This window comes from Staurois parvus, unplaced genomic scaffold (assembly GCF_062004578.1).
Source record: "Staurois parvus isolate SC_StPar_1 unplaced genomic scaffold, SC_StPar_1.0 ptg000584l, whole genome shotgun sequence".
Taxonomy (NCBI): domain Eukaryota; kingdom Metazoa; phylum Chordata; class Amphibia; order Anura; family Ranidae; genus Staurois; species Staurois parvus.
Window position 1 is genome coordinate 533879 of NW_028318380.1, and position 21846 is coordinate 555724.

A 21846-nucleotide genomic window follows, 5' to 3' on the forward strand; every position below is an offset into this window, starting at 1 on the left:
CTGGAGGGGGGGGGGGGGGTACTGTTTGGTTTGGCTGATTGTCATGTTGGAAGGTAAACCTTCTTCCCATTGACGACTTTCTGGCCGAGGGCAGCAGATTTTCCTCCAGAATGTGGTGGGATTTTGCCCCATTGTCCATTTTTACTTCTATCCCGACAAGTGCTATATTCCCCCCCCCCCCCACCCCCCATAACAGGATATTACCACCTCCATGCTTTAATGTAGGAATGGTGGGATTTGGATGGATTGGATCTCCGCCAGACATATCGTTTAGTGTTGAGGCCAAATCATTCCATTTTAGTCTCATCTCCCCCGACATTAATCGCCCCCCCAGAGTTTTTGGCCTGGACCTTTTAGATCCCCCATTTAGGCCTGGCCCAGTTAGTCAGGCTGGTCAGAGTGCTGTGTTATTGAAAACATAAATGTTACTATTGTAGTTGTATTTGCACCTCTCCCCTGCGTGGGAACCAAGTCTTTGTGTTCTTTGCTTGCATTGTATTCCAATAAAAATGATTGTTCCAGAAAACAAGTGACTACGGTAAGGCCCGCTCTACCCGGGGCAAGGCCCGCTCTACCCGGGGCAAGGCCCGCTCTACCCGGGGCAAGGCCCGCTCTACCCGAGGCAAGGCCCGCTCTACCTGAGGCAAGGCTGCACTCGGTGATGGGGCTTTCCTTGTCTGATTCAGTAACTATCCGAACCTCATCAGCAATAACAGTCTGTTCTGCTTCAACAGGATGCCTATGATATGAATCGGCTCCGGAACCCGTCCATGCCAGTGCCGCCATCGCCCCGTCTGAAGCCCCCCATCCGCAGAGATGCACCCTACAGCCAGACATTGCCTCGCTACCCACGGAGACCATCTGACCGCCCTTCTGACATCGCAGACTTCATACATGATGTGAGTTTTTCGAATATCATGTTTTTCACCTTATTATTATCCAAAAAATAGGCAGAAGACGGGACTTTCAGAGGTGCAGAAACTTCCCAAAAACAACATATTTTATATCTAACAACAACATTTAAAATATGTACATTTAAGACCTTTTTGGTGCATATCATATAAAAACCAAAAAAGCATTCAACACTGAAGCGTGCAATACTTATAATAACCGCCCCTAAGCATGCCATTCAACCTCATACATGACAAACTACACGTTGTACTCATGTATCATATATTAACATGCACTATATTGGCAATAGTATTGAGCCTGACCTCTATATCATGTGATTCAGGTGTTCCCATCCCCTCCATATCATGTGATTCAGGTGTTCCCATCCCCTCCATATCATGTGACTCAGGTGTTCCAAACCCCTCCATATCATGTGACTCAGGTGTTCCAATCCCCTCCAAATCATGTGATTCAGGTGTTCCAATCCCCTCCATATCATGTGATTCAGGTGTTCTAATCCCCTCCATATCATGTGATTCAGGTGTTCCAATCCCCTCCAAATCATGTGATTCAGGTGCTCCAATCCCCTCCGTATCATGTGATTCAGGTGCTCCAATCCCCTCCATGGACACAGGTGTATACAATCAAGCCCCTAGGCATGCAGACTGCTTCTACAAACATTGGTGAAAGAATGGGTCGCTCTCAGGAGCTCAGTGACTCCAAGCGTGGTCCCGTGATAGGTGGCCACCTGGGCAATAAGTCCATCCGTGACATTTCCTGGCTACTAAATATTCCACGGTCAACTGTTAGTGGGATTATAATAAAGTGGAAGCAACTGGGAACAACAGCAACTCAGCCACCAAGTGGTAGGCCACGTCACATGACAGGGCGGGGTCAGCTTCATGCTGAAGCGCACAGTGCGCAGAAGTCGCCAACTGTCTGCAGAGTCAACAGCTAAAGACCTCCAAACTTGGTGTGGCCTTCAGATGAGCCCAACAACAGTGCATAGAGAGCTTCATGGAATGGGTTTAGATGGCTGAGCAGCTGCATTCAAGCCTTCCATCACCAAGTGCAATGCAAAGCGTCGGATGCCGTGGTGTAAAGCACGCCGCCACTGGACTCTAGAGCAGTGGAGACGTGTTCTCTGTAGTGATCAATCACTCTTCTCTGTCTGGCAATCCTATGGATGTGTCTGGGTTTGGCGGTGGCCAGGAGAACGGTACTTGCCTGACTGCATTGTACCAAGTGTAAAGTTTGGTGGAGGGGGGATTATGGTGTGGGGCTGTTTTCCAGGGGTTAGACTTGGCCACCTAGTTCCAGTGAAGGGAAGTCTTAAGGTGACATTTTGGACAATTTCATGCTATCATCTTTGTGGGAGGAGTTTGGGGGTGGCCCCTTCCTGTTCCAACATGACTGCCCACCAGTGCACAAAGCAAGGTCCATAAAGACATGGAGGAGCCAGTTTGGGGTGGAGGAACTTGACTGTCCTGCACAGAGTCCTGACCTCAACCCCATAGAACACCTTTGGGATGAATTGGAGCGGAGACTGCGAGCCAGGCCTCCTCCCCCAACATCAGTGCCTGACCTGACAAATGTGCTTCTGGAAGAATGGTCCAACCTTCCCATAGACACCCTCCTAAACCTTGTGGGCGGCCTTCCCAGAAGAGTTGAAGCTGTTATAGCTGCAAAGGGCGGGGCCAACTCAATATTGAACCCTACGGACTAAGACTGGGGGGCCATTAAAGGTCATGTGTATGGAAAGGGCGGGGCCAACTCAATATTGAACCCTACGGACTAAGACTGGGGGGCCATTACAGGTCATGTGCGTGGAAAGGGCGGGGCCAACTCAATATTGAACCCTACGGATTAAGACTGGGGGGCCATTAAAGGTCATGTGTGAGGAAAGGCCGGCGGCCCAATACTTTGGGCATTATGGTGTATATTGACAGTGAAGGAAAATTCCCCAGTATGAGGTGAGTATACAGCAGGAGAAGCGTCCCACCACGATCTTCTTGGGGCATCTGGGAAAAATGGTTGCATAACACAATGTAACAGTTTAAGGATGGATTGGTGAAATGTGCTGTCAGGTTGTAGGGTGAGGAGGGGGACAACTAGATTGGTTATTAGGGTAGGTCAGTTCATAAAAGTTACAAATGGCAACCACCCTAGCCTATAACTGGCTTTCTGCAGCAAGGAGCGCATGGAAGGGCGGCTCATGTCAAACAGCAACAAAGAAAGCTCAACTTACCAGCCAGCCTACAACAAACCTGTCCAGTTCACATTAAAAACAAGGGGTTTAGTTTGCAAATATATATGTAAGCTGCAGAACCACTTTACGGCCCCCCGGTATTATAGCCTCCATAGTAGAAGCACATGCATCATAATGGATAGATTGAGGGCAGGTATGCCTGGAGGGAGCCCACCCCTCATTAAAGGCACAGGAGTTCACTGGACACCCAGCACATAGCACAATGGCAGCCAAGGTGCCCAGTGCTCCCCCTCACCAGTTTACCAACGGTACAAACTGTTCATAAACGTTCCATCATGCTGCACAAGAATAATAGAATCCTGCTGATGGGATCATCCTACACAAAATGTATACCTTCTTTTCAGAAGTGTAGCTTGGAGTCTCCTGCCTCACGAGGTGTAGAAAGATGTTGATGTTGAACGCTTTGCGGATTTATATGATATGCGCCAAAAATGGTTTAAATGTACATAATAAATGTTGTTTTTATATATAAATTGCGATGTCTTTGGGGAAGTTTCTCCACCTCTGAAAGCACCATCTTCATACTACTAGGGATGTGGTGCATTGTGTATTAATTAACCAACACCAAATATTTGTAATTTTTTTTTGTACCTTACTAGCTGGTTTGATACTCAACGACAGCCTTTTTCAACCAGGGTGCCTTGGCTTCTTCAGAGGTGCCTTGGCTTCTTCAGAGGTGCCTTGGCAAAATGTCTAAAAATTGCCCAAAACTTGTATACAAGCCAGCGGGTGGAACAAGCCCACCTTTAAGTTACACGAAGCCATGGGTTTTCATTGGGCACCATTTCGACTTTCTAGCTGCTGGCATCCTGACAACCAATGCCATCATCAGTTGATAAGGTGCATGTCAGTTGCCCACACAGCATCCTAGTTTGACCCTCCCCCGCCCCTCTCCATCAGTGCTGGGGTCAGTGATGGAGAAAAACTGAGGGAGAAGAGAAAAACTGGAATACTAGTCAGTACCAGGGTGCAAAAGTGTATTTGCTTTGGAAGAAGAAATCACCTCCAACATTGGGTGTCCTCCATGTCTGGATGTTGCTGCATTACATATATTAGAATAATTTTTCACAATTTAGAATGGGGTACCCTTTTAAAATTTTGGACAGTCTTGAGGCACCCCATTTTAGAAGGGTGCCTCAGGGCTGTCCATAATTTTAGAAGGTGCTTCAAGACTGTCCATAATTATAAAGGGTGCCTCGGGACTGTCCATAATTTTAAAGGGTGCCTCGGGACTGTCCATAATTTTAAAGGATGCCTCAGGACGGTCCATAATTTTAGAAGGGTGCCTCAGGACTGTCTAAAATTATGGACAGTCCTGAGGCACCCTCTAAAATTATGGACAGTCTTGAGGCACCTTCTAAAATTATGGACAGTCCTGAGGCACCCTCTAAAATTATGGACAGTCTTGAGGCATCTTCTAAAATTATGAAGGGTGCTTCAAGACTGTCCATAATTTTAAAGGGTGCCTTGACTGAAAAGAGGTTGAGAAACACTGCTGTACAATAACCACATTTCCTTCATCTTCTTCCAGGGTTTGCGAACAGCGGACTCCGATCCCAGCGTCCCGCCATACGACACGGCCTTGATTTACGATTACGAGGGGGAGGGTTCTGTGGCTGGCACTTTGAGTTCCATCCTATCCAGTGAGAGCGACACCGATCAGGATTACGACCATTTAGAGGATTGGGGTCCACGTTTTCGGCGCCTGGCCGACCTGTATGGACACGAGTGACTGCGCCCAAACCCCGCCACTGACTCAAGACTTTAATTCTGCATCTAACTTTATAGCTGGAAGCTGAAGTTTGTCTATCAGGGAACATCCATTCACAGGCTTTGCAGGAGACTTTACTGAAGGAATGTGACGTGTATATATTTATGACGGGACAGTATTGACCTATTTTTGTACAGCCGAGGCGTCCTTCGCGATGAGAAAGAAATGACTGCGCTAAGCCTCTTTGACTAATTGGTTTGTTAAAAAAAAATGTTTACAGTATTTTATGGGTTTTCTTTTGTATAAGTTAATAAGACCAGAAAATAAAAGTGAGAACGGGGACCATCTTGTGACCACAAGACAATCGAAAATGTTAGGTGATGTTGGCCATTGGCGCCCAATGTTTGTTTTATGGAGGGAGTGTTACGTTTTGGCCACATTAAGAGTTGGTTGCTGTTCTTGTGCGCCAAATGGCAGCACCCAGCCTATCATGTGGCTGGGGTCTCACGAGTGAGATTTTTGGACCATGTCACGGGGTCTCAACTTGGATGGAAATTTTGTAAAGGACGGTACAGTGCAGACCAGAAGCGGATTGTGATCTGCTGAAACAAATTGCCTATCTGCACTTTTTTCTTTTAAAACTTCCCATTAGATATTTCAGATCCAGTCCGTAAGTTGCAGTCGGATTTGCACTGTGTTCTAGCTGGACTGACCTTGTCTCTATCAGTGGACTCAATGGGGAAGAAAAAGGGCATCCAAGAGGCGCTGGGAGTTTGATATGCACTTAAACAAGGTAGTGAGAGGGTAAAAAACATTGCCTCGGGTCACACCAGGCAAGGTTACCCTCAGGTAGGTACTCCAGCAGGTTACCAGAAAAAGACGAGCATATATGGAAGGGGTGCCAGACCAAAAGATAAGAGTCCAAATGTATTCATTGATATTGTGTTAAAAGACATTCAATGCATTTCGAGGGTCCAAATCACTCCCCTTCATCAGAGCATAATGTTTTGTTGTAGCCCTGATAAAGATGGAGTTCCTTGGACCCAAAAAACGCATTGGCTGTCTTTTAAAGTGTTCTTAAACCCAGGACCCGGCATTCACTATATCCGCTCTCCCCGGACCCCGCGTTCGCTGTGTCCGCTCTCCCCGGACCCTGCGTTCGCTGTGTCCGCTCTCCCCGGACCCTGCGTTTGCTGTGTCCGCTCTCCCCGGACCCCGCGTTTGCTGTGTCCGCTCTCCCCGGACCCCGCGTTTGCTGTGTCCGCTCTCCCCGGACCCCGCGTTTGCTGTGTCCGCTCTCCCCGGACCCCGCGTTCGCTGTGTCCGCTCTCCCCGGACCCCGCGTTCGCTGTGTCCGCTCTCCCCGGACCCCGCGTTCGCTGTGTCCGCTCACCCCGGGCCCCGCGTTCACTGTGTCCGCTGTGATATTGTGTTAAAAGACATTCAACGCATTTCGAGGGTCCAAATCACTCCCCTTCATCAGAGCATAATGTTTTGTTGTAGCCTTGATAAAGATGGAGTTCCTTGGACCCCAAAAACGCATTGGCTGTCTTTTAAAGTGTTATTAAACCCAGGACCCCGCATTCACTATATCCGCTCTCCCCGGACCCCGCGTTCGCTGTGTCCGCTCTCCCCGGACCCCGCGTTCGCTGTGTCCGCTCTCCCCGGACCCCGCGTTCGCTGTGTCCGCTCTCCCCGGACCCCGCGTTCGCTGTGTCCGCTCTCCCCGGACCCCGCGTTCGCTGTGTCCGCCTTTCCCGGACCCCGCGTTCGCTGTGTCCGCTCTCCCCGGACCCCGCGTTCGCTGTGTCCGCTCTCCCCGGACCCCGCGTTCGCTGTGTCCGCTCACCCCGGACCCCGCGTTCGCTGTGTCCGCTCTCCCCGGACCCCGCGTTCGCTGTATCCGCTCTCCCCGGACCCCGCATTCACTATATCCGCTCTCCCCGGACCCCGCATTCACTATATCCGCTCTCCCCGGACCCCGCATTCACTATATCCGCTCTCCCCGGACCCCCCATTCACTGTATCCGCTCTCCCCAGACCCCGCATTCACTATATCCGCTCTCCCCGGACCCCGCATTCACTGTATCCGCTCTCCCCGGACCCCCCATTCACTGTATCCGCTCTCCCACAGTACACAGAACATGGTAATGCAATTATTTTAGTAAATATAAACTGCCAAATTCCTTTTCTCATCAGCAGTATAGAGCAGTCATGTGACTTCTATCAGTGTCCAGCCTATTATTATACAGTATTTATATAGCGCCAAAAGGTTTGCTCAGCGCAGTACATATAGTGAGGGACAGAACATGAGACAATACAGTAACAAAACAAAACACGAGGGATTCAAGGGCCCTGCTCTTTCGAGCTTACATTCTTGGACTAGCATTGGTTATAGCTTGTAGGAGTTTTCATTCTGCTCTAGGAGGATGCAGAACCCCTGACCTCTGTCTGGACAGTGCTGGTTGGCCCTGTGCTGATCACATGCACCTTCCCAAGAACAAAAAAACTCTCTAGCTATTTACACTAAACTGAGCATGTGCAGAGTGACTCCTAGGACTCTGTACTATCAGGAGATGGATTGAGGACAGTGGAAGAAGGGGAGGATCAGAGAAGGCAGGATCAAACAGCCTTTTTTACACAATGCAGAGGATTAACCCCTTGGGTTCCACAGTGAGTATAACAAGCATCCTTTACGGCATCTACAGACTGATGTCACTGCTGGGGGTTAGTAACACTTTAATACAATATCAATCAATGACATTTGGACGGCTTTGTCTTTTGGCCTTCCATATATGCGCGTCTATCAGTGGCCACACAGACTTGGTGGATTTGTTGGGTAGGAAGGTGAGGCTGGGTGATGACCAGAATCTCCAGCTCATAGCAGATGGATCCGGAAGTTTCGGTTGTGATTACAGATGGACAAAACACAAAAAGTAAGGAAGAGGAAGAATAATGTAGAAGTAGTTCTGCAGCATGGGGTAAAACATGGAGATGGAGGATCAGATTCGGTTCAGGGTGAGCAGAGGATTCTGGGACTGTAAAGTGCAGTGTAATGCTCCATGTAGGTAGCTCAGTGGTTCTCACAGCGGGAACTCGATAGCTCCAGGTTTTGTATTAGAATAAAGAATCATTTTGTGTCATTCTTTGTCTCATGTCTTCTCTTTGCCCTCATCAGTAATGGTAGTGCCTTGTCTTCTCTTTATCTCCGTTCTTGTTTCTTATGAGGAAGTGCTTTGTTGTTCTCCCTGGTGTAGCGCGTCAGACGCATGATGGGTCCCATGTTTGTCCCAATTTCTGTTCCCAGATAGGCACAAGCAGCAGTTTCCAAGTCTCTAAAAACATGCTCATTGCCTGGTTATTGTGTTCAAAGTTTAATGCTGGTAAAACTTGGTTGGAGTGCATCCAGGTCAACTATTAAAAAAAAAAAAAAAAAAGTTATAATCCTACAGCTCCAGACAATCCCTGGATAAGCGGATGACCAGCAGCGGGCTGAGGTGTGTATAAATAGTCTGGGGCCTGGACCAGCAGGGCCCTTGTCCTGGTGGAGGACCTAGCCTGAAGGGTGGCTGCCCTTCTGGGCAGATAAGCTGAGGGCTGCAGTTTCAAGGAGATCCCAGCTCAGGGAGAGCTGAAGGTCCTACTTCTAAAGCTGCTAAGGAGGCCTCCATTTACACAAGGACACAGTGAGTTGAGGTCCGAGAGATCCTAGAGACTGTTGCTGCTTAACCATTTGAGAGACTTCCAAAGTTGCTGGCTTAGGTCTGCTTCTAAAGTGGGTGTCTGGAGGAAAATAAATGTAATCTCCAGACACGGAAAGGTTTCTTCACAGTGAGAGCTGTGAGAATGTGGAATAGACTCCCTCAAGAGTTGGTTGTGGATTGCTGTAGGAAAGTCCTGGATTCTTTCTTGGATACACAGAATATAACTGGATATAACATTTATAGGGAACGTTGATCCCGGGAATATCCGATTGCCTCTCGGGGGATCAGGAAGGAATTTTTTCCCCTGCAGGAGCAAATTGGACCATACATTGCTGGGTTTTTTTTTTTGCCTTCCTCTGGATCAACCGTGGGTGTAGGATTATAACTTTTTTTTTTTTTTTTTAAATGGTTGAACTGGATGGACTTTTTGTCTTTTTTCAGCCAGACTAACTATGGAAATATGTGTAATGTCCCTAATCACCTTAAAAATCACATTGGTCTCATTCTTAGGACTCACCAAAAACTGGAATAAGTCCATTGTGCTTCCAGTTGACGCTCTATCACAATACCCCCCCCCCCCCCACCGTGTCACCTAACATTCAAAATGTAGATTAATAAATGTATTTGGACACAATATCATGGTTCATGGTAGGTAGACGTCATCACACCCAACCTCTGACAACACTTTCACCGTGCGGGGATTGGTGACAACTTCCATGTATTTTATTAAAATGATCCGGATGCCAGTCTTTATACATCCTTCAGAAGTCTACTGTGTGGGTTTAAAAAAAAAAAAAACAGCTTCAGCGCCAAGAAAAAAGCCATTTATTTTACAATTTATTTAGTATTTTATTGAATAATTTAAAGATTCAAAATCAAAACAATTGTACACGGTAAATCCCCGAACCGATTTATACACCCATGGTCGACCGATTATAGTCGCTGCCGCTTTCTATCCTATTCACAATGCTACATTTGTTTCAATGATTATTGCCGTAGGTTTCCGTCCACCTCTACATATGGCGCACCGTCCAATCCAGACTGTCCTTACTTCCCCTCTACTCTGTGCAGTTCAGTTCAGAGATGGAGTCTGAAGTCCATCCTTGTAGCTATATTTAATAAAGAGTTCCTATTCCCTACAGCAGCAACCCATAGCAGCCACCAAAGTCCATCTAGAGTAGATGTCAATAGGTTCCTATGGGCTACTGCACCGAACAACCCTTTATTAAAGGACCAGTCCACCCAAAATGGTTAATAAAAAACAATATTTTTTTTTTTACTCTATTAATGAGATCTCTGTGCTTTTGTTTACGAGTCTGCATGCTTGCTCTGGCCATTATGAGGGGTTCCATCTGCATGCTTGCTCTGGCCATTATGAGGGGCTCCATCTGCACGCTTGCTCTGGCCATTATGAGGGGCTCCATCTGCATGCTTGCAGTGGCCATTATGAGGGGTTCTGTCTCTCCCAGTTTCATTTTTAATTTATTTTATGGGACTTTATTTTAAAGAACTTTAATCTCCAACAGGGAAAGGTTTCTTCACAGTAAGAGCTGTGAGAATGTGGAATAGACTCCCTCAAGACTTGGTTGTGGCCAGCTCAGTGGATTGCTGTAGGAAAGTCCTGGATCCTTTCTTGGATACACAGAATATAACTGGATATAACATTTATAGGGAACGTTGATCCAGGGAATATCCGATTGCCTCTCGGGGGATCAGGAAGGAATTTTTTTCCCCTGCAGGAGCAAATTGGATCGTGCTTTGCTGGGTTTTTTTGCCTTCCTCTGGATCAACTGTGGGTGTAGGATTATAACTTTTTTTTTTTAATGGTTGAATTGGATGAACTTTTGTCTTTTTTCAGCCAGACTAACTATGTAACTTAAACAGGAGGCACCAGAACAGGCAAAAGGTAGGTCGGAAAAATCCAAAAGTGGCCGATGGACCAAAGCAGTCAGGAATTTCAGGAGGGAGATCTTGTAATGTTCAAGACATACAAGAAGCCGAGGTTTCTCAGTCCATCAGGCTCCACTTATAGCTACCTATCACTTCTGGTGGACTGATCCTTTAGGATGGTTGGTCCCCATGCTGGGCTTTCTTAGTGAGAGAGGTTAGCCAGGCTGGTGGGACAGACTTTGAAAAATACTGTTTTGGATGAAACTGATGGTCATAAGTACTGAGGTGGTGGGATCCTCCTAAATCCCCCCTCTAACTCACCTTCTACGGGGAGATAGAGGGTGGTATGTTGGAGTCACACTACGGAGATCCTTCACTTTGTCCAGATTCTACATACAAGAAAGACTATTTACACAAAAAAAAAAGGAATCTCTGCTGGATGTGTCCTTTAAATTTCACCTTCACCAAAATCTATTTATCCAGCAGACCTGCTTTATGATTTACTTTTTTGGAAACAAAAGATGTTTTGCCTTCTTCCTGTGTCACGTCTCATTGACTCTGCTGACCTTGTCCTGTGACTGTGTTCTGAACAATGGTCGGGAGGGTCAGTGAAGTGCGGCTCACAAAATGAAACGAGAACAGAGAAGCCTGGCTGTACAGAACGTAACATGACAACTTTTTCATTTGAGTTTTTTTACTTTTTAATACAGAAAATCTTTGTTTTACAAATAAAAATGTCGTACGCAGGGGCGGACTGACCGTTTGGAAACTCAGGCACTGCCCGAGGGCCCGGGGTCAGTAGGGGGCCCCATGAGATGCCCCTGGTACCTTTTTCATAGGCTTTGAGTTTGGGCAAGGACACAGGGGCCCCATGATCCCCTATTGCCCGGGGGCCCCCTGAGTTATCAGTCCGCCCCTGGACTACGTGACAAAGGATTCCCAGAGCACTCTCAGGTAAAGAGATAGCCCTGATGTAGGTGCCTGCTATGTGGCTCCCTTTGTCTGATTGAATCTTTGAACTCATCTGTAAGATCAGGATGAGTAACGGCTTGTGGAGTCATCTGGGTCTACAAGTGAAATGCAGCTGGAATGATCGAGCCTCCAAATACGGATATGGCGATACTATATAAAAAGTACTTAAAGCGGAATTCAACCCAAAAGTGGAAATTCTGCTTTTCTGTCTCTTACCCCCCCCCCTCCCCCCCCGCTACCATAGTTACCACCTTTTGGAGGCGAGGGGGAAGCGGGTACCTGGTTTTGACAGGTACCCGCTCTGATTTCTGGCTCAGATTACTGAACTGGAAGTTTTGCTCCCCCACAGCCCTCTGGGACACTTAACAGGCCCCAGAGGACTGCTGCCCCTTCACAAAGTGCAGCACGCTGTAGGAAACCGACTGTGAAACCGCAAGGCTTCACTGCCTGTTTCCCTTAGTCAAGATGGCGGCGCCAGCACCCAACAGCTGACTGAAGAATCGACTCGGGTGAGGACACCGCTGGATCCCTAGACAGGTAATCACCCTAATAATAAAAGTCAGCAGCCACAGTATTTGTAGCTGCTGACTTTTATTTTTTTTGGGAGGGGGGCCAGAACTCCACTTTAAGACTCCACCTTCTGAGGAATGCAAAGTTCATATTTTTCACAAAAAACAAAACTTAAAAATAGTAATAGTTAAAAAAGACTGCTTGGCTAAGCCATTCTAAAGTGCAAACTTACACATTATGGCCAAAAGCTCCTGGGGGGCCGAGTGTTGGGGGGTTCAGTGTAAGGCAGTTGAATGTTTTAGAAACATTGTAACAGTCAGGAGTGAAGGACACTACCTGCACCCGGCATCCGCAGAACTGCACCCCAAAAACTACCATCTCCCGAGAAAAAGCCCCCTCTGCTGCTCTGCTCACAATCCTGACGCCCTCATTCATCGTATCGCTGGGCTAGGAAGGGATTTGAGTCGTGCAGAAAAACAGGACAGATCAGGAGAGGAAGCCTGACGCCATCAATATCCCATGATGCATCTGTAAGGTAATGAGGTGTTTTATTTTCCTTTAATGGCTTCCCGACCTCCCTTATAGCAGAAGTACCGCTACAGGGCGGCAGGGCTGCGCAAAATCATGAAATATATACGTGATTTTGCATTTACAGGTAGGGGGCGTGTGTGCGTGCCACCCTACCCGCGCTACCATTGGCAGGTACAGCTGTCAGTCACCAGGTCCTGGCCAGAGATTCCCCACCGGCACCTGGTGACCGCCGAGGAACACTGACAGGGGAGGGGTCTGCATGTAAACCACACAGGTCTCTCCCCCATCAGCTCCAGCATGCTGCTTTGTATGGCTCTGCATAGCAGCATGTGTACAGTGAAACACTCCCAGCACACAGGTAACCCTTTGATGGCCCCAGATGTTAACTCCTTCCTGCCCAGTGCCATTAGTACACTGTCAGTGCTTTTTATTAGCACTGATCACTGTATTGGTGTCACTGGGGATGATGGAGATTGGAGATTCCCTCCCGGCACCCGACAATCACCGAGTAACACTGACAAAGGAGAAACCTGTGTATAAACAACACAGGTCTCTCTCCTGCCAGCAGTAACATGCTGCTGTGTATCTCTCTGCACAGCAGAGAAATAGACAGCAGCATGTTTCCCAAGTAAAACACACACAGCGCACATAGTAAAACAGCACACAGTTAACCCTTTGATCGCCCCAGATGTTAACCCCTTCAGTGTCAGGGCTTTTTATTAGCGCTGATCACCGTATTGGTGTCACTGGGGATGTCAGTGGCAGTTAGTGTCGGAACGCCCGCCGCAGTCCCGCTATAAATCGCTGATCGCCGTCATTACTAGTATAAAAAAAAATCCCAGTATCAATACCGCCATTTATAGACGCTGTAACTTTCACGTAAAAAAATAATTTACACATATTGGGATTTTTTTGGCAAAGACACGGAGCGGGAGACATTTTGGCCTAAATTTATGACGAAATTTAATTTTTTAAATATTTTTACTGGAGGTGTTTAATAGCAAAAAGTCAAAAATCTTGTTTTTTTTCCCCCTAAATTGTCAGTCTTTTTTTTTGTTTATAGTGCAAAAAAGTAGAAAACCGCAGAGGGGATCAAATACCAGCGAAAGAAAGCTCTATTTGTGGGGGAAAAAAAGGACATAAATTTCATTGGGTGCAACATTGCATGACCGCGCAATTGTCAACGTAACGCAGCGCCGTATCACAAAAAATTACCTGGTCAGGAAGGGGGGGGATAAATCCTCTGGAGGGGGAGGGATTTAATACAGAAAAGGGAACGTGATTTTTTTTTTCCAGCTGCAGAATTTAGGATTGGTCTCCTTGTAGAGCAGGAAATGGCGGTTGGGTGTTTTATAGGCTTGGGGACGGGAGAAGCAGAGGATTCTGGGAACGTTACAAGCACACGGAAGAGGCTGGTGGTTCACACACGCTATTTCCACATTTTGTGCATGAAATAAAAATGATCATTGCAGCACAATATCGCCTCCCATAAACAGGCGTTGCTCTTTATTGCACGCTGCCCGCGTCGTATCCATAGCCTGAACCAATCATTCGCCGGTGAGCGCTTTGTTATCCTCTCCGCCTCTGGATCCAGTCCGAATCATTTTTTTGGTGGAGCTGGCGAGGCGGGCGTAGCTCTCAGGATTGTAGTCCACGCGGGGTTTGTTCGGGGACAGTAGAGGTACGGCATCCTGGGTGGTTTGGAGGAGCAGAGGCGGGCGGCGCAGGCTGTCTCCTTGTCTCAGGGTGTCAGGGAGGCTCTTCCTTTTGGTCTCAGGTAGTAGGAGGAGGCTGAGGACGGACAGGATACAGAAGGACGAGAGGACTACATGGAACAAGAAGAAGCCGGACTTCTGCTGGAGGATGATGATGGGGAGGGCGGCTCGACCCAACATGCTGATTCCCAGGATCACACCCAGGCCGGAACCCCTGAATGGTGACAAGGAAAAATCAAGTCATGGTCTACAAAACACAGTAAAAGAAGAGCAAATGTCAAAGGTCTAATGTTCAGAGACCCAAAACACCAAACGACACAACCTTGACATCGCAATGCTAAGACAGGGCTTGACAAATCCCAGGCGCCAGGTCGCCATGGCGACTAGAAATTGCCTCCTGACGCCTGGGTTCACACACTGCCTCCCGGGTTCACACACTGCCTCCCATAGACATCAAAAGGATATCGTGCCCCAAAGACTTCAATGGGAATACGCCTCAATGGGAGACCGCCTCCCATCGACGTCCGAGGGAGACCGCCTCCCATCGACGTCCGAGGGAGACCGCCTCCCATCGACGTCCGAGGGAGACCGCCTCCCATCGTCCTCCGCGGGAGACCGCCTCCCATCGTCCTCCGCGGGAGACCGCCTCCCATCGTCCTCCGCGGGAGACCGCCTCCCATCGTCCTCCGCGGGAGACCGCCTCCCATCGTCCTCCGCGGGAGACCGCCTCCCATCGTCCTCCGCGGGAGACCGCCTCCCACAGACTTCGATGGGAAAACTCCTTTCAATAACAATCCTATGTGAACACTTATCTCTGCATGCCACTCTATCACTTGCGAGTCTGGAACGCACCGCTACAAACTCTCACAGGACCCTTTTCATAATGGATTAGGAACTAAGGGGGTACAGAATTTTGAACGGGGGGGGGGCATTTCATTGGTTTACTTGTCGCCATGTTGCATTTTCTGATTGGGCCATTCTGGTATCACCTCCAGTTACTGAATATGAATCCCACAAGAAATAGTTGATAATGTCTGCGTGCTATGGGGTAGGTGTTGGTGCTATAAGGTAGGTCTGCTTGCTATGGGGTAGGTGTTGGTGCTACGGGGTAGGTCTGCTTGCTACGGGGTAGGTCTGCGTGCTACGGGGTAGGTCTGCGTGCTACGGGGTAGGTCTGCGTGCTACGGGGTAGGCCTGCGTGCTACGGGGTAGGCCTGCGTGCTACGGGGTAGGCCTGCGTGCTACGGGGTAGGTCTGCGTGCTACGGGGTAGGTCTGCGTGCTACGGGGTAGGCCTGCGTGCTACGGGGTAGGCCTGCGTGCTACGGGGTAGGTCTGCGTGCTACGGGGTAGGCCTGCGTGCTACGGGGTAGGTCTGCGTGCTACGGGGTAGGTCTGCTTGCTACGGGGTAGGTCTGCTTGCTATGGGGTAGGTCTGCGTGCTACGGGGTAGGCCTGCGTGCTACGGGGTAGGCCTGCGTGCTACGGGGTAGGCCTGCGTGCTACGGGGTAGGTCTGCGTGCTACGGGGTAGGCCTGCGTGCTACGGGGTAGGCCTGCGTGCTACGGGGTAGGTCTGCGTGCTACGGGGTAGGCCTGCGTGCTACGGGGTAGGTCTGCGTGCTACGGGGTAGGTCTGCTTGCTATGGGGTAGGTCTGCTTGCTATGGGGTAGGTCTGCGTGCACCCATAATAGCACATATAGAGGGCAGTCTTGCTCACCGGATGACCGTTGGCAGCACTTCGCTGGCATAGAAGACACTCAGCATCACCACGGCGTGGGCACAGAGGGAGCCGAGGACAGAGATGGCTATAGAGGCTCCAGAGAAGAGATCTGCATGGGAGAAACAGAAAAGTGTTACCGAGTAAGAGGTTATGTGAAAACGATAGATGCGTGTATGTATGTATGTATGTATGTATGTATGTATGCGTGTATGTTACGTGTAAATGCATGAAAACGCACAACTACCCAGCGCAAATATGAACAAAAGGCTCAAAACTCAACCAAAGTGTGTGCAGATGTGACCTCGGATACAGGAAATGAGAAGTGTGACATCATACAAGTCCACCAAATGTCTATATTCCTCCATGAATGGAAAGCATGAACACCGTCAGCAGATTCTTTCCATACGGCAGGATTGGGGCGACCTGCAGACTCGCATATATGTAAAAGACAAAGAAAGGAGAAACAGCGCCACCGGCTAAGTGTAGTACTTTATCAGATCTCATAAAGATAATCAGCACTGTGTGTGATCCAAATGTTCAATTTCATGGCAGCCTTTCTCCAGCCCAGGCACTTCATGCAGAGATTCTCTTGCCAGGAACCAGAATGGCCGCTTCATTGCATGGAGATCGTCAGGGCAGAAGCAGGGCAACAAAATGGCGTGCCGACATGTTTTGGGGCATGCCTTCCCCTTTCTCAAGCCCCTTGAGGCTTTAAAAAGGGGCAGGAATTCCCAGAAACATGTTGCCATTTCATCACTCCATTCTGGTTCCCTGCTCTGGTCCTGGCTATCTCCATGTGGCCCACAGCGGCCAATCTGGCTCCTGTCAAGAGACCCCTTTCTCAAGCCCCTTGAGGCCTGAGAAAGGGACAGGAACACCCTGAAACATGTTACCACTCCATCTCTGATGTCATCACACCATTCTGGTGTCCTGCTTCTGCCCTGACAAACTCCATGTGGTCCAAAGCGGCCATTCTGATTCCTGGCAAGAGGCCCCCTAAGGCCTGAGAAAGGGGCAGGAACACCCTGAAACATGTTGCCACGCCATCTCTGATGTCATCACACCATTCTGGTGCCCTGCTTCCGCCCTGACGATCTCCATGTGATCCGCAGCAGCCTTTCTGGTTCCTGGCAAGAGGCCCCTTTTGGATTGAGAAAGGGGCAGGAACACCATGAAACATGTTACCACGCCATCTCTGCTGTCATCACACCATTCTGGTTCCCTGCTCTGGTCCTGGCTATCTCCATGTGGCCCACAGCGGCCAATCTGGCTCCTGTCAAGAGGCCCCTTTCTCAAGCCCCTTGAGGCCCCTTAAGGCCTGAGAAAGGGACAGGAACACCCTGAAACATGTTACCACGCCATCTCTGCTGTCATCACACCATTCTGGTGTCCTGCTTCCACCCTGACGATCTCCATGTGGTCCACAGCGACCATTCTGATTCCTGGCAAGAGGCCCCTTAAGGCCTGAGAAAGGGGCAGGAATACCCTGAAACATGTTGCCACGCCATCTCTGATGTCATTCTGGTGCCCTGCTTCTGCCCTGACGATCTCCATGTGGTCCACATCGGCCATTCTGGTTCCTGGTAAGAGGCCCCTTTCGGCTTGAGAAAGGGGCAGGAACACCATGAAATATGTTGCACACCATCTCTGCTGTCATCACACCATTCTTGTGCCCTGCTTCCGCCCTGACGATCTCCATGTGATCCACATCGGCCATTCTGGTTCCTGGGAAGAGACCCCTTAAGGCCTGAGAAAGGGGCAGGAACACCCTGAAACATGTTACCACGCCATCTCTGCTGTCATCACACCATTCTGGTGTCCTGCTTCCACCCTGACGATCTCCATGTGGTCCACAGCGGCCATTCTGGCTCCTGGCAAGAGGCCCCTTTCCCAAGCCCCTTGAGGCCCCTTAAGGCCTGAGAAAGGGACAGGAACACCCTGAAACATGTTACCACGCCATCTCTGATGTCATCCCACCATTCTGGTGTCCTGCTTCTGCCCTGACAATATCCATGTGGTCCACAGCAGCCCTTTCTGGTTCCTGGCAAGAGGCCCCTTTTGGACTGAGAAAGGGGCAGGAACACCATGAAACATGTTGCACACCATCTCTGATGTCATCACACCATTCTGGTGCCCTGCTTCCACCCTGACGATCTCCATGTGGTCCACATCGGCCATTCTGACTCCTGGCAAGAGGCTTTCTGCATGAAGAAGTGCCTGGGCTGGGGAAAAGGTGCCATCAAGTGGAATCGCATAACACGCTGCTTTTTGGATGGCATACTGTGGGCACATATTATCTTTGTTTCTATGAGAGCTAATCAACTACTACACTTAGCTGGGGGCGCGGCTTCTCATTCCTTTGTGTATTACATTTACGTGAAGACACGTAACAGCCAATCAGGACAAGAGAGTGATACTTACACTGTGTGAGTGCCAAGAGCAGCAGAGAGCAGAACCCGGTCAGTATGGTGCAGAGCAGGAGAACCGCACGGCGCCCCCAGTGGTTGACAGTCATACAAATGAATATACAGGCCAGAGCCGCACTGCCAACCTGCAGGAAATACGGGATGGAACCCTCCAGAACCATGAGGTTCTCAGCAAAGCATGGCCGGATCCCACAGCCAATGAACCTGCAAACAGACAGACGAGTCGGAGAGTTAATAGTTAATATTTCAGCCTCCAGCGGATTTTGCAGCAATGCGGGCCCCCAGTTCCCAGACTTCACTGTGGTGGACGGATCTGGTGTCAAACTATCAGGAAATGTTCTGATTGGTTGCAAATCATATGATTAGTACGACAGCCAATCATAAGGATCACACGGGTTTGTAAAGCAAACAAATCAGCTGGTTGAGCTCTCATTGTGCCATATACAGTATATAACAAAAAAGGTTATTAACCACATACCCCCCCCCCCCCCCTCGGAAGCTCCCCCCCCCCTTCATGGCCAGGCTATATTTTACTACAAAAGGCACTGTGCTAATTTAACTGGTAATTGTGCGGTCATGCAACACTGTGCCCAAACAAAAGTTATATCATTTTTTCCACACAAATACAGCTTTTTTGGTTGTATTTGATCACTTTTTTGGGGGGGCAAAATACCATCTACGTGCGCACCCTAAACCGGGAAGCAGGCGGTGATGTACTAGTACGTCGCTCTGCCTGCACGGGCCACCCGTCTGCACGCGGTACACTGCTGGCGGGCGGTCCAGAAGTGGTTAATATAAAGAATTACAAGTTTCAAAGATTACATTTTTAAACATTTTTGTCTATTTTGCAGATTATAATAAATACAGACAGGGATCTTATTAACTGCTTCCGCACCGCCCTATTACAAAAATGCTGCTACAGGGCGGCACGGCTGCGCAAAATCACATATATATACGTTTTATTTATTTATTACAGGTATCTATATAGTGCCGTCAATTTACTTAGTGGTTCATATGTATATTGTACATTCACATCAGGCCCCGCCCCCAAGGAGTACAATCTAAGGTTCCTAACTCACATTCATACATACACATACTAGGGCCAATTTAGACAGGAGCCAATTAACCTACCAGCATGTCTTTGGAGTGTGGAGGGAAACTGGAGTACCCGGAGGAAACCCGCAGGCACAGGGAGAACATGCAAACTCCAGGCAGGTGGTGCCGTGGTTGGGATTTGAACCAATGACCCGAGTACTGCCAGGCAGAAGCGCTAACCATTTAGCCACTGTGCTGCCTGTATATATATATATATATATATATATATATATATATATATATATATATATATATATATACACACACACACATACACACACACGTGTGATTTTGCAGTTGGGGCAGCTGCCATTCGCAGCCTTGGCTGTCAATCACCGGATACTGGCGATTACTCGCCTGCACCTGGCGATCGTCAAGTATCACCGACGGGGGAGAGACCTGTGTATAAACAATACAGATCTCTCCCCTGTCAGCTCCAGCACACTGCTTTGTATGGCTCTGCACAGCAGCATGCATACAGTGGAAAGCAAACACAGCACACAGTTAACCCTTTGATCGTCCCAGATGTTAACCCCTTCCTGCCCAGTGCCATTAGTACAGTGTCAGTGCTTTTTATGAGCACTGATCACTGTATTGGTGTCACTGGGGATGTCAGTGACATCATGTCAGTTCCCCCCCCCATCACTATCAGAATGTCCGTCGCAGTCCCGCTATAAGTCGCTGTTTACCGCCATTACTAGTAAAAAAGAAAAAAAAATCCCAGTGTCTATCCTGCCATTTGTAGATGCTATAACTTTCACGTAAACCAATTAATTTGCACGTATTGGGGTTTTTTTGGCGAAGACACGGAGCGGGAGACATTTTGGCCTAAATTTATGATGAAATTAGATTTTTACAAATTTTTTTACTGGACATGTTTAATAGCAAAAAGTCAACAATATTGTTTTTTTCTCAAAATTGTCAGTCTTTTTTTGGGGTGGGGGATGGTAAAAGACTTACGTGGTGAATCCCAGAATCAGAGCATTCCGCCATATAAGACGAGTCTTAAAGATCCTGCATATGCTGTAATACCGCGGCCGGGGGAACCCCTCCCATAACGAGTCTATTTCTGTAAAAAAGACAAATTGCAAGTATCAAATCACAACTTTATTGTACCGGTGACACATATATTCCATTGGCAGCCCGGTCTCCAGGCACTGCCGCCATATTGGCGTTGATTTACGAACAGCAAACACACTGCAAGAGCAGTTACTCCAGAGCTTCGTAAATGAGGGGAAGTTTCACTTTGAAAAGAATACCCAATCACATGCAAGAAAAATAAAAAAACATTTTTTTTTTCCATGCACGTGATTGGATGAAATAAATCAGCAGAGCTTCCCCTTCACTATAGAGCCACTTCACAGTAGGATTACCTTTAGTAAATCAAGTCCACTGTGTCTTCCAGGTGCCCCCTGGGAAAGGATGGCTGCGCTTCCTGCGGGGTTCCTCATTCCCACCCGCGTGTCCCTATAATAGAACATGGACTACACCGCGTGTTCTAGATCTTAGGGGCCCGTTCTCATTGACGGCTGAGCATTCACATACACGCTTTGGTACTCTGAGGTTCAAACTGAACGGACTGGCAGAGCACCGCAGGCTGAACAAAAGATCCAAAATAAAATGCAGGAGAGAGGGCGCACCGGCCAAGTGCATTACCAGCAACACCATTTATGGAAATGGGTAAAGAATAGGTGATCTGCGCACAAACCTGTACACTGGACGGGCGCATAATAAATGCAGAAGAAACCGCCTCTGCGGCCACGAGGTGGGAAATCTGCGTAGCACCCGAGACTGACGCGTTTCAAGGGATGAACCCTTATCCTCAGAGATGAAATTTGATTGAAAACATTGCTTTGGGCTCTGAGGAAGAGGGCTCGTCCCTCGAAACGCGTCAGCCTAGGGTGCTACGCAGACTTCCATATCACAACCTGTGGGGGGCGCTATTACCTCATGTTATCTATTACCCCTGGAGCAAATGGTCATTACCTGCAAACAGACTGTCCTGACCAGACATGTCCTCCCGCGTGTCCACGCCATTAGCTCTGGCGAACAGATACAGCTCCGCCTTCAACTGACTGACCTGCTGTGTAGCCAGGAGCCAGCGGGGGGATTCTGGGAAGAGCCACCTGCAGCTGCAGCAAAGAGAAGGCGTTACGGGAGAACTCAGTCACAACATCCCCAACACTCAACGAGCTGATAATGCTGATTGACGTCATGAAGTTTAATTAAGTTACCCATTTATCAGCTTAAAGGCTGCGTTCCCCTTTACGTCACCCCCGTATGTTCACGCCGACACTACACATATATGTGGCCTCTCGGTGGGCGGGCCTTAACACCAAGAGGCCACATACATCAGAATATAAACACAGCTGTGCCGAAACGCGCTCCCGGAACAATGACCCGTAGCTAA

The 21846-nt window shown here is 48.6% G+C and overlaps 2 protein-coding genes across 4 annotated transcripts in view; one reads left to right on the forward strand and one right to left on the reverse strand.

Moving 5' to 3' along the window:
* LOC149450071 (cadherin-15-like) overlaps positions 1 to 8014 on the forward strand; it is an 81477-nt gene extending 73463 nt beyond the window's left edge. For all 3 annotated transcript variants that reach the window (XM_089692392.1, XM_089692394.1, XM_089692393.1), the window contains exons 13-14: positions 735 to 899; positions 4692 to 8014. In XM_089692392.1, the coding sequence (XP_089548518.1) occupies positions 735 to 899; positions 4692 to 4892 (366 nt within the window). In that variant the 3' untranslated portion in view covers positions 4893 to 8014. The remainder of the gene's footprint in view (positions 1 to 734; positions 900 to 4691) is intronic.
* A 5943-nt stretch (positions 8015 to 13957) lies between these two features.
* SLC22A31 (solute carrier family 22 member 31) lies at positions 13958 to 21603 on the reverse strand. The gene is made up of 5 exons (XM_089692395.1): positions 21423 to 21603; positions 20397 to 20505; positions 18337 to 18545; positions 15913 to 16024; positions 13958 to 14407 (listed from the first exon to the last, which is right to left on the reverse strand). The coding sequence occupies exons 1-5, from the start codon at positions 21448 to 21450 to the stop codon at positions 14026 to 14028; spliced, it is 840 nt and encodes a 279-aa protein (XP_089548521.1). The 5' UTR covers positions 21451 to 21603; the 3' UTR covers positions 13958 to 14025.
* Positions 21604 to 21846: the final 243 nt, after the last annotated feature.